The 12,246-nt window shown below is 37.4% G+C and overlaps 1 protein-coding gene across 1 annotated transcript in view; it reads left to right on the top strand.

The window, feature by feature from the left end:
* The window catches only part of LOC107653316 (LIM/homeobox protein Lhx3-like), a 7,698-nt gene extending 5,568 nt beyond the window's left edge, over nucleotides 1–2,130 (top strand). The window contains exons 5-6 of the mRNA XM_016440002.1: nucleotides 201–372; nucleotides 933–2,130. Coding sequence (XP_016295488.1) covers nucleotides 201–372; nucleotides 933–1,360 — 600 coding nt within the window. The 3' untranslated portion in view covers nucleotides 1,361–2,130. The remainder of the gene's footprint in view (nucleotides 1–200; nucleotides 373–932) is intronic.
* Nucleotides 2,131–12,246: the final 10,116 nt, after the last annotated feature.

Here is a 12,246-nt window from a genome sequence, read left to right as displayed (position 1 = left end):
ATCATTTGACAGCACTGCTATATATATATATATATATATATATGTGTGTGTGTGTGTGTGTGTGTGTGTGTGTGTATATATATATATATAAGGCTCGTGTCAGGTAGAAATAGCTTTTTCCTTTTTTTACTACAACTTTTTAGAGTGGTGCCTCAAAAAAGATCAGCAATGGTGTGAAATTTACCCACGTCTCTGCACAGGTCTGGTTTCAAAACAGAAGAGCAAAAGAGAAAAGACTGAAAAAAGATGCAGGTAGGCAGAGATGGGGACAGTACTTCAGAAACATGAAGAGGTCACGCGGGAGTTCCAAATCGGATAAAGACAGCACTCAGGAGGAGGGCATTGACAGCGATGCTGAGGTCTCTTTCACGGGTATGTTTGCTCCCAAAACTCTATAAATATGACTAATGTGTGTGATATACCCCAAAAATGGTCATGAATGATTTTCAAAAAAAATTTTGCTTTAAATCAAATATTGCAACATCAAAGCCATTTTGATTTAAAGCATAGAACTGTTTATTAAATAATTTTCTGAAAAGCTTGTTTAAGAAAATAAATGGAAAAAGTGAGAGCTCTGATATACTGCATGCCAGTTTTTCAGTGAAATTTTTGATTGTAATTCTGGCATCCATCACAAACAGCCACACTCTCTTCAGAAAAAGGTCCCAGAAGAGGCTTTTCACAGCAGTCACAGAGGAACCATTTAGGATCCCCAAAGAATCGTTCAGTTTAACAGTTCTTAAAATAACCTTTTTTTTTGTTTCTTAGTGTAAAGAACATTTTAATAATCTAAAGAACCTTTTTCCACTTTAAAGGAACCATTGATGGCAATACATAAAATAGTGCAGATATGTATAACAATTGAATTTTTGTGTATTGAACAATCCACCACTCACTTTCATTTTTTTTTCTTCGACATGTTCTACATGCAGATGAGCCGCCTATGTCGGAGCTGGGTCACTCCAATGGCATTTACAGCAGTCTGAGCGAAAGCTCTCCGGCTCTGAGTCGTCAGGGTGGAGGTCATCCACCCTTCCCGCTGGAGCATGGTGCCATCATCCCCTCACAGGAGCAATACCACGACATCCAGGCCAGCAGCCCCTACAGCCTCCCGCAGTCTCCAGGCTCACTACAGGCCCTTCCCAGACACCAGCCCCTCATCTCCAGCCTGGTCTACCCAGAGTCAGGCCTGCCCATGGTGTGTCAGAGCGGAGGCCAGAACATGACTCCAGGGGTTCGCATGATGGCCGGGGGAAACGGGCCGAGCTCTGATTTGTCCACGGGAAGCAGCGGTGGGTACCCGGACTTCCCTACGAGCCCAGCATCCTGGTTGGATGAAGTGGATCATGCCCAATTCTGATAGTTTTGAAGATGCACATTTGGAAAGAGACCTAGAGCAGATCTCCACCAGTGGACAGGGATTACAAAGCAGATGAATTTTGTATCTTCTCTAAAATTGGTTAGCGATCGACCCAAGACTTGAGCTGGAAAGTCTCGCCAAGGCTTTGAACTTCTGGTTGGTTCTACAAGGACACGACATTGAGTGGGGAGCTTTCAGCAACTATTAGAGCTCTTCACCAACTTTTACTATACCTAGACCAGGACTTTTAATTATACTACAATGCAAAGATTTTATTTTCTTCTTCAAGATGAGAATTCAAGTCAGTTACAGTAAGGTAGAAGTATGGTGCACCAAGAAAAATTAAATCATCCATCATTGCTGTTACTGATGTGTATAAATGTGATATCGCCAGTTTGGTCCAAGTGTCTGGTCGTTGCCAAATGTCTATATGCATTATATAACATTTTATCAATGTGGAGTCTTTATTTTTATACAACCTCCTTGGACTATATGATCAGAGAGACTTTGTATGTTTCACAACAGGGATAGACAAGTTGTAGGCTAGTTGTTGTCTCTTTCTATTCAGTAGGAGTTTCTCTATGCATTTGTGTGTTTTCAGACGTGTCACGTTCATTTCACTGTGTTGAAAACGTTTGGCCAAGGCACTGTGGCTCCTGTATGTGTTATGTAAAAAATGTTTTATGTCTTATTTATTCTCTCTGATGATGGTTGGTCATAAAGGTCTTTAATAAATTTGTCAGTGAAATCCTCAAGTAGCCATCGCTTCCTGGCAGAGCTCTTTAACGCTGTGGGCTTGTGTTTTTTATTTCTTCATTTACTAAAAGGATGCAAATTTCTGTGCCATTTATATCCTCCCCGTTGTTCTGCGCTCTCTACAGCGGAGGAGCGGCCATCTGATCCGGGAAGGTTTCTCCAGTGGCTCGTTGGCAGCGAGAGCGTTAGAACGGGCTTGGATATTTATTTCTTTTTTCCGAGATTAATCACATCGATCTTATATCAGGGCACAGATAATGGACCCGGATCTGGCTGAGTTGGCGAATCGCCGGTCTGGCTTGTGACCAGAGGCGTATCAAGAGTTCAACGCCTCTTTAGCAGAGAAATTCGAGGCGGACGCTACTGCAACATGTCGATTTGGAGATAAGTGTGCCATGTTTACCCGGTTGCCCCGACGGGACAGAAATATTCAATCTAGCATGTCAGGGTTTGGTCTGTTTTCTATTTCACAATTTAATTCAATTACACAGATGAAATGCTGTGAGTGCCAGGTTGTATTTTATTCGACATAACGGTATAATGACGCAACCCCAAAAACTGTTTGTTTTTTTATGATTATATGTATGTATGTATGCATGCATGCATGCTTTAAGGGGCTGTAATTAGAAAGTCCAAATCATAATGCCTTCATGTCGGAATCAGTTTTAATTTACCTGATAAAAGCTGTTCATCTCAATAGCGGTTACTCGGCTGGCGCGGGACTTCCTGGATGTACGCTGAATTCTCTTTTCAGTTTTTACCTGAACCGTAAATACCATTTTACCCAGTGATCTTTGCAGCTGTTAAGAGCCCTCCAAAAGTATGAACTGGTTAAATATAACATAATGATTAAACAAAATATGGTGTAAAAAAGTAAGTATGGTGCTTCAAATAAGTTTATATTTTTACGCCGTTATTGAAAATTCGGTTCGATTATGCATGTCATTTGTCTATTTAAAGCAGTGCGTAAAAACGGCAGAGGGTTTAAATGAAAATGCGAGTGCACTATAACAGTAGGTTGAGTTAGAAGAAAAGAATACCGGTAGTAGGCCTACACAAGGCTCTATGCAACTTTCCGTTTCTGGCACAAACAGAGAAGAAAGTAATGGTAGCCTATATATTTCACACCTTTTCAAAAAGTAGTTCAGAGTTTTGTATTTGCTATAGTGCTTATCAAACAATAGCAAATACAAGAATACAGAGGCAAGAGTGCCAGGTCGCTTAGCAAAATTGTCTGTTCATGTGCTCCACTAAGTCGTGGTTTTAGGTAACAACAGCAACGGCTCTGGCACATGACCATATAGCGACTCTTATTGGTTGGCCAATTTTCTTCATAGTGCGAGGCACTGAATTGGATAGAAGTGTTTGCTCAGTGTGTGCACTGTGCACCTTCTGCTTCATTCTCTGTGGCAACCAATGGAAAAAAAAATGTAAATGTAGGTAAAGCATCAGTTACACATAAGTTACAGCATATTTTGTTCTTCATTTTGTGGCATTAGCATGCTCCCTATATTTAAAGAAAATAAGTAGGCTAATACATTTCATTCTATGATTTGTAAACTTGCAAGTGGGAACTTCTCATAAGAACTTTTCGCGTTGTTGATAATTGTTTTGCAAACCTTAATGCCAGACTTTTTAAAATTGTATTAAACTGAGTTTCTCCTCCAGTCTGGTCAAGGTTACAACCGTCTGAATCAACTCTGTCCCGAGTCTTTCTTTTCACCATTCTGGAAACTCTCAAACTTCTAATTAAGATTGACTGGGCTTCTGTCGTTTGGTGTAGCTTTAATTGTGATCCATGTAACGTGAGGCGCCGTGGGACCCAACGAGACAATGAAACGTAAAAGCAAAGCTAATCTGAGCAGATCTGAGCTCTGGTCAGTTTACAGAACACTTTCCACCAGCAGCTCCGGTGGATTTGCCAGTAAAACGGTTGTTCACACTGATTAAGCAGACAGACAGGAGTTTTAAGGCGGGTTTTCTCTTTTCCTCTCACCTCAGATGCTGCAGTGACAGGTGTGTGATCGAGACATAACAAAGCACAGATTACACATGCAGATGTCCTCTGTGTGAACCGTACTGAGAGATTACCCTTCCCACACTCACATCAACTCTAGCACTTCACACAGGTGCTTTTATGTAAGGAGGGTTTATTTTCCCAGCATATAATGTGTAAAGTGAATTTCCTCTAGTTGTTTGTGTGTGTGTGTCCTGTTGCATCATTCACCCATTAATTCATTTGCACGCTTTGTGTTTTTGCTTCAGTTTTATAAGAACATTAGCATTTAAAATAGATATTTAGAAATACATTTCCAATTTGTGACATAAAAAAGTCGCAAAATTTTTATTTCTGCATAGCTAAATATATGTAATTGCTCAAGTGAGCTGATATTTTCTTTGAAATGTGGAACATACCACTTAGCTTGAACAGTAGCCTACATCTAGACAGATATTTACCAAGTGATATCTAATTCGTAAAAAATATATTTCCAGTTAAACTGAAATCATACACAAGAAGAATAAACAAAACGTGTACTGACAGAAATGCACTTATATTGACAGTCTATGGCACTGATTACACTTTTATGTAATGTAGTCAAGTTTGATAGGTTTTAGCTGATGGCATTCTTGCAGAATATTATGTTGTTTGGTGTGTCACACACTGAAGAAGAAAGTAACCTAAAAATGGTAAAAATCTAAATTAAATAGTTTTATTCAAGCCAAAAATATTATTTAGCAACATTGAATGAACTTAAATATATTGATTTATACCAACAAAATTCATTTTTATGGGTGAAATCTTTAACCCTCTGATGCTGCTTACGTGGAAGTCGAACAGGAATTAGAATTTTATTTATTTCAATTAAATGAATGTACTGTGTTTTAGTTCAAAAATGGTTTTATTACATATTTTGTGTTTTTAGTGAAGTAAAAAGTTAAAGTGAAGCAAAAAAAGTTTATAATTTTGAAAAATGCATACAAATGCACAAAAGTGTTATTTTTATATATATATATATATATTTTTTTTTTTTTTATTATTTTTTTTTTTTTCAAAACGTGTTTTACCCTATAACAAATTGCCTTCAGGACAATAAAGTTCATCTTATCTTATCTTAACTGCATGAAAATCAAAGCTTAAATAAATCTAAACAAGTTGTGCTCCAAATTTGAGGTTGATATCACAAAACATGCTTTCAGTAAGATTTAATTTGGGCGCAATACTAAACATTTTGATGAAATTCGATTCCCATTTATTTCAACTCATGATTAAACATACTGTGCAATAAACATACTGCATCATCTGCCAGTAGTTTTTGATATTATTAAAGCAATTTTTATGCATATTCTCCTTTTGTTCATAAGCATGTTGAATTGCTGCTAAATCAAGTCTAATAGTACTGTGTGTCCAAATATGACAGTATTAGTCACAGTGTTCCGGTCAGCTGAAGGGAAAGCTACTGTACATGTGGGTGGATCTCACAGCTGGTTTGGCGTCAGATGGCCAGAGTAAATCAGTGCTGCCAGTAACACTTCCCCAGGGTCCCACACGTCACCCGCAGCATTCAGGCCTAATGGAGCAGCCCTAAAGACACAGTCAGACCCGTGTCTGCTGGGCCTCTGGGATACACTACAACACTCAACGACTTTCATGAGTAAACAATCAATTAACTCTGCTAATGAGTAATAACCTCTGCTGTGTGAGAGAGCCATGCTGGAGGAGGAGACAACACTGTGAAAAAAGCAACTATGAACTATGAAATTACACAAAACACATGATCAACAGAATTCGCCCAAATGTTCTTCAAACTAGTCAAACACAGTTATCTAAGGTTTTTTTAAACTGAACATGATGCATTGCAGCATGAATAAATGATACAGTTACTGTTATAGCATTACTGTTGTTTTGCTGTTTACTGAATTTTGTTTAAGCTTATGCTGTTTTGTAATTATTGTTAGTTATTTGTTGCGTTTTTATTTTAAGAGCTCATCAATTTTGTTGTCACCGTTCCTGAGATTTGATAAGCTAGCATAGTTCACTTCACATATTAAGAGTCCTGAATGGCCAAAATTGCAGATCAACTTATGTATTAGTAATTTGTAGAAATCAGTTGCCTCGATGAAGTAGTGTTACTTAGGACAGTACAACAGGTTAGAGAACCTAAAAAATTGTAATGCAGAAATTTCAATTTTTTATGTTTTCTCAACAATTCCTTTTTAAAAATGCATGCTTTAGTGAGGTTTAAAGGATCTGAGCAGGTATTAAATAAATGTTCTTTTATGGTATCTGACAACATATTTCATTTAATCAAATAAATCATGTATGTCTCAAGAAATCAACACAACAAAGAGATTATAAGTCTGAAATACAATAATGCATAAAAGAAAAAAGTTTTCTTACGATTAGCACAGGTTTTGTATTTCTTTTTGCAACTGATTAATCATCTGTCTCATTGATTTAAGCGTATGCTCAAAGCATTATTTGTGGATAATTTTGGCAATGTTCACTCAAAAACTGAGGAGCATAAGCTCAGATCAGTGAGGCCATGATCAATCAGTTCCAAAAAGAAACACAAAACCTGTGCCAACTGAAAGAAACAAAAAGACTGAATCCACGATTTGGTGATAATATAGCACAATAAGAGATTTATAAGCAATTGTTAAAAGGCTGGTCATTTTTGACCAGAAACATTAAATTAAGCAAAGGATTTTCAGCACAAGGGTTAAATACTGATATTTGACATTTTAAATGTGACTGGTGCAATCATATTAAAAAACACAATCTCACCACAATGTTTTGGCATTGTTGTTTTAAATGGTTACTATGTGGTTACTAGGGTTGCTTGCATTTTCTGTGACGTCCCTGTGATCTTCTGGTTCGAAAATATTGCTCGGGTTCCTCCTTCAGGATTTTTCCACCTGTTTTATGGCCCAGCAGGTAAACATTGTGAGAAGTAAAAGCAAAACTCTCCTCAACAAGACACGACTTAAGGAATCATTCATTGCACAAGTATAGTGATAGCAATGCTTGACTTCACAAACACTACGAAGTCAGCTGATCAAGCTCAGCGTTCAAACACTTTACCAAGCTGGATTTGTGACGTTTCTCTAATTTCATGATTTCATAATGATTCTTGAATTTCTCTCATCATTTGCCCTGTGTGTTATTTTTAGAGACAAAATATAAGATGCTCATGAAACGAAGCATCTCTGCTCAAACATCTGAAGCACCGACTCCAAAAGCAGATTCATAAAGATTGATAATCGTGCTCATTTATTTCCCAGAACCTCAGTAATCACCAGCTATCTCATTAGGCCCTTCTGAGTGCTCGGCGGTCCCCCAGGGGCCCTTTATGTCTATGAGGTGTTAACAGCTCCCCGAGGGCCGCCGTCTGCCCCGCTCAGACCCACACAGAACACAGACACAGATGGTCCCCGCAGACGCCACACTTTTCAATTATGGCGTGCTGTGAAGAGCCCATTCCTCACCACTGCCAAATGACTGTGCGTGTGTGTGTGTGTGTGTGTGTGTGTGTGTGTGTGTGAAACACCCACATTGCAGTGGCCCACACACATGCCATTAGAATATCAATCTTGAGTTGTGCATCTGTACGTGGAGGTCATTTTTTAACACAGCACAGCTGTAGGTTGGTGTGGTTGGTGCTGATTGAGTCTGCCGTTTTGATGTGATGATAAATCACGGCATGCGTTACGAGGCATCGGTCCGGTCTATGCCGCCCACGTGTGCGTCTCATGAGCTGGACTGGGGGTCTGAGGGCATGTGCCACGCTGACACACTCGTTAGTGCTTCATTTGAATACAGTGTTATTATCACAGCTGGGCGTGAGAATGACGATTAATAAAGCGACTTTCATTTTTACTCCCTCTGTGATTTAACCGATGACTTGTTTACTTGAAATGCTCAAAAGCAATAATTAATGTTTTGTGTTTTACAAAAAGGAGGATGTGCATTAGTGGCTTGCAAAGTCAGTCATCAGGATTATTATTGCTCATAGTCATAATAACCACAGAATACCAATAACCATAAAATAACCATAGAATTCACCAAGTAACCATCCAGTTAACACACTAAAACTATTCAGAACAAAGAACAGAGACCCTCTTTTACAAACATTTGATTAGTCACTGAAATAGTGCACACACACACACATATATATACAGTATATATATATATACTGTATATATGTTTTTTTTTTTTCTTTGTCAAAATCCTAAAAGTGATTCTAGGTTTGAATTAAATGTTCCGATTCTGGACACTTGGACACTTGGATTTCTGCAGTGAAGCCTTAGAATTTGACCATCATATCAATTTTAAAAGACATCACAATTTTGCTTTAACATAATGTTCTCAGCCTTCATGTTGAACTGCACCGAATGTAACGTATGCTGCCTGGAATTGTTGTCTAGTTAGGCAGCTTACTAGGTTTTGGAACAGAGCTAATGCATTCGTTTTTCGCTTACATTCAAATGGTCAGACGTTCTGTGAAGAGCACAAGGCTTATTCGCTGTTGCACAATGTTTTAATATGCTGCACATGTGGCACATTAATTCCTGCTTGTGTTGTTGTTGGGTTGACAACAAATCAATCAGGTGGCGGGTCTTTTTCCCAGTTCTGAACTGCTCTCATTACGTGGCAGCAGACGGCAGGACATCATTATCATGCTAGATGAAAGCAGCGTGGAAAAACCAGCCCACCTGCATTTACTTCTGTCATTGAGATGTTATTGTTTCATGATAACTGCTCTTCAGGGCGATCTTGGTGTCTCAGGACGCAGGAACATTTATAAATGCTGAAACATGAAGTATCAACATGTTGACAGCATTTAAAACCTAAACACTCTTACGCATGAACAGCTTGAGATGTGAGATGTATTTAGAAATAAATCCCATTTGTGACTAATAAAATAAAACATATTTGATGTCTGTAGCTTTGAACTCATCTATATACTTCAGTCATGCACAGTCTTTCTCTTCCTGATGACATCATCTTGCACTGTACAGATTTTTGTCCAATTAGATGCTCTTTAGAATGAGAGAAAACAAAACACAGTGAACCTGTAATAATGTAAAATAAGGTGCACACGTTAACTGTCAAATGCAATGGCATACCATATTTCATGAATCTTACATCTAAATTCAATTCCTTTATTTTTAATTTCCTTAAATAAATAAAAAAAAATCCACAGATTAATTAAAACAATTACATGGGTCAGTCAATACACATTTAAGTACATTTTTTAAAATGTAGAAATTCATTCCACAACTTGGAGCATGAAGCTGATTTTCCATGCTCTGAATGCACCCCAGGAACTTTTAATTAAGTCCCATTGAAGATCTGGTGGTTTAATTTTTTTCATGTAAGGATCAAAGACTAGTAATGTAATTTGGAAGCATGCCCAGAAATGCCTTAGTGGTATATAATAATATATGTGATTTTCTTTGTTGATTTAAAAAGGATCAACCTACATAATCATACAAACGACAATAAAAATTATGAATTAATTATTTTGTGAACCCCAAAGGATTTGTATGTCTCTAAAGTTGAAAAGGGTTCGCACTAAGGGTCGGTTATAATTGTAAATGTTTTAAAGAAGTATCTTCTGCTCAACAAGGCTGCAATTATTTGATCAAAAATACAGTAAAAACAGCACTATTGTGAAATATGATTACAATTTAAAATAGTTGTTTTCTATGTGAATATAATTATTTATTCCTGTGATCAAAGTGGAATTTGCAGCATCATTACTCCAGTCTTCAGTGTCACATGATCCTTCAGAATTCTTCTAATATGCCGATTTGCTGCTCAAGAAACATTTCTGATTATCAATGTTGAAAACAGTTGTGCTGCCAAATATTTTTGTAGATACTGACATAAATTTGATTTATTTTCTATTCAGGATTCGTTGATGAATAGAAAGTTTGAAAGAACAGCATGTATTTGAAATAGAAATCTTTTGTAACATTAGAACATAACATCACTGTCACTTTTGATCAATTTAATGTGTCCTTGATGAACGAGAGCATACATTTTTTTTAAATACTTTTGGAAATGTTTACTTACCCCAAACTTTTCAATGGTAGTGTATCGTGGTTTTCAATAAATAAATGTACGCAACACAACAAGTGTGATCATGCTGGATCTTTTTTTCTGTGCTATACTGAACATGTTTATTTTCATATGGTTTTAATTCCATAATCGTCACAAACTCTGTCCTGTAGTGAAGCACTGAACTCTCCTAAATCCCTCGGACTGAAGGACGCAGATTTTGGGAACAATCTAGGTCGGAACATTTGTTTGTCATTTCATTGTTTTTTCATAATTCATGTCAGTAAGATGGTCTTATGTAGGAAGGGTGGGGGCCGTAATCCTCATGGCAAGATGTATTTATTGAAGATTAATAACAGAGCAGCAATCTCATCATGCTGTCTATGATTTTGCCGTTTTGTCCAAAGTGGATCAGGGCCACAGACACAGACGACGCCATCTTGAATGAGAGATGCACAAAGAAAATCATAAATGCTTACGAAGCTCTGAGGACGAGAGAATGCTCATTTGAAGCTCAACGGGATCAAGAAAAGTCTTTCAAATGTACGACTTAAGAAATTGTACTGATTTTTGCTACTGTTAAATTTACTTAAAGCAAATAAGTCAGTGCATTCGAATGCATTTTCTAAATGTAATTTCATAGTGTGCAATCACTCAGTTGCATAAAACAGCTGATTGAATCTGTTTTTGTTGGCAGTATACATAAATCATTTGCATTGGCATTAAAAGAAACTGGTCGTGCTTTGCATGGAACTGGATGGAGAGAGTAAATGTTGAAATGAGGTGCTGTTTTATGTGTTTCTGAGCTCAGAGAGAAAAGAGGGAGACTTTTAGTGTTTTGTGTTCTGTATGTCACAGTTTGAAAGCGTTTCTGCTTGTGTTTAGGAATAAAGTGTTATATGTTGTTTAACTCAAAGAAAGAAGAAATTGCTTATATTTCTACTGCAAGAAATATTATTACAGTACACTCTAAGAAAAGTCTGTAAGATATGACCCAATGTAGTGTTCCAGTGCCTGTACTTTGAAATATTTTTAGAAAATTACCAGTACATTTTCATTTTTCTGGGGGTTTTTTTTTTTCTTACTTTGGCCATTAAACACGTTTAATTGTAGCACATTTGACTAATTACTGTTTGAGTTTACAGATTAATCCTTTGTTAAGGATAATTTTTGAGTGGGTTTATATAATACAAAGATATACTCTTATAATGCTTTTATACAATTCATTAGCTGATTATTATTTCATGCATAGTAAGAATTAGCTAGTATTAACTTAATGGTAACAATAAGGTTCAAATGTACACCTTTCTAATAAGAATGTTCATTTCTAAAAACAAAAAGCTCTGTAGATGCCGTGTAGATCAGTCATGATTCTGTCTCATAGTCTGAGCCTTTCACAGCCCATAATATAGTCAGGTGAGAGAAAGAGATGAGAGAGATTTCCTTGTTCTCACAGAATGGACGGTGGGAATATTGCATATGCAGAACGGCTGGATTCATCTCATTGTCCTAATGGAACTATCAAACGCACGGACAGAAGACACAGGCACTGACAGACAGAGATAAATTTCTCCAGAGCTCACAGTTCAAGGTTCAAGGTTCAGTCCTGATCCAAATTATTTATATCCCTAATAAGAGAGTGCATTGAATAGATTGCTCGTCTCTGACCTTGCTGTTCATTGAAACCTCATCGGCAGGCGCAAAAATCCGCACCAGGATACAGGAGAGAAGGTGCTGGATGATGCCTGGAGGAAACGCGCTCATCTGTGTGTGGGTGTGATGGTGAAGGGAAGGGGCGGAGCGACAAACAGGAACTTGTTTGCATTCCATATGGAAATGAGCTGGAGCTCAAGGGTGTGTGAAGGACGCAGAGAAGGACGACACAAACACACAGTAGAAATGTTTCCTCAGATAAACTAAAGCATGTGCTTCATGCAGTAATAGCCATTATGTATATATCACTGAAGGTCAGATTAGATAGCTAATTAATGGAAGCCTGTTTCAAACACAGAATAACAGAATGATATTTTGTTCACAGTTTTTACTTTTTCTCAGAATTTTTGGT

Source organism: Sinocyclocheilus anshuiensis, unplaced genomic scaffold (assembly GCF_001515605.1).
Source record: "Sinocyclocheilus anshuiensis isolate Anshui unplaced genomic scaffold, SAMN03320099.WGS_v1.1 scaffold117, whole genome shotgun sequence".
Classification (NCBI taxonomy): domain Eukaryota; kingdom Metazoa; phylum Chordata; class Actinopteri; order Cypriniformes; family Cyprinidae; genus Sinocyclocheilus; species Sinocyclocheilus anshuiensis.
The sequence above is the reverse complement of the archived record's forward strand: the minus strand, read 5'-3'. Positions and strand labels throughout refer to the sequence as shown.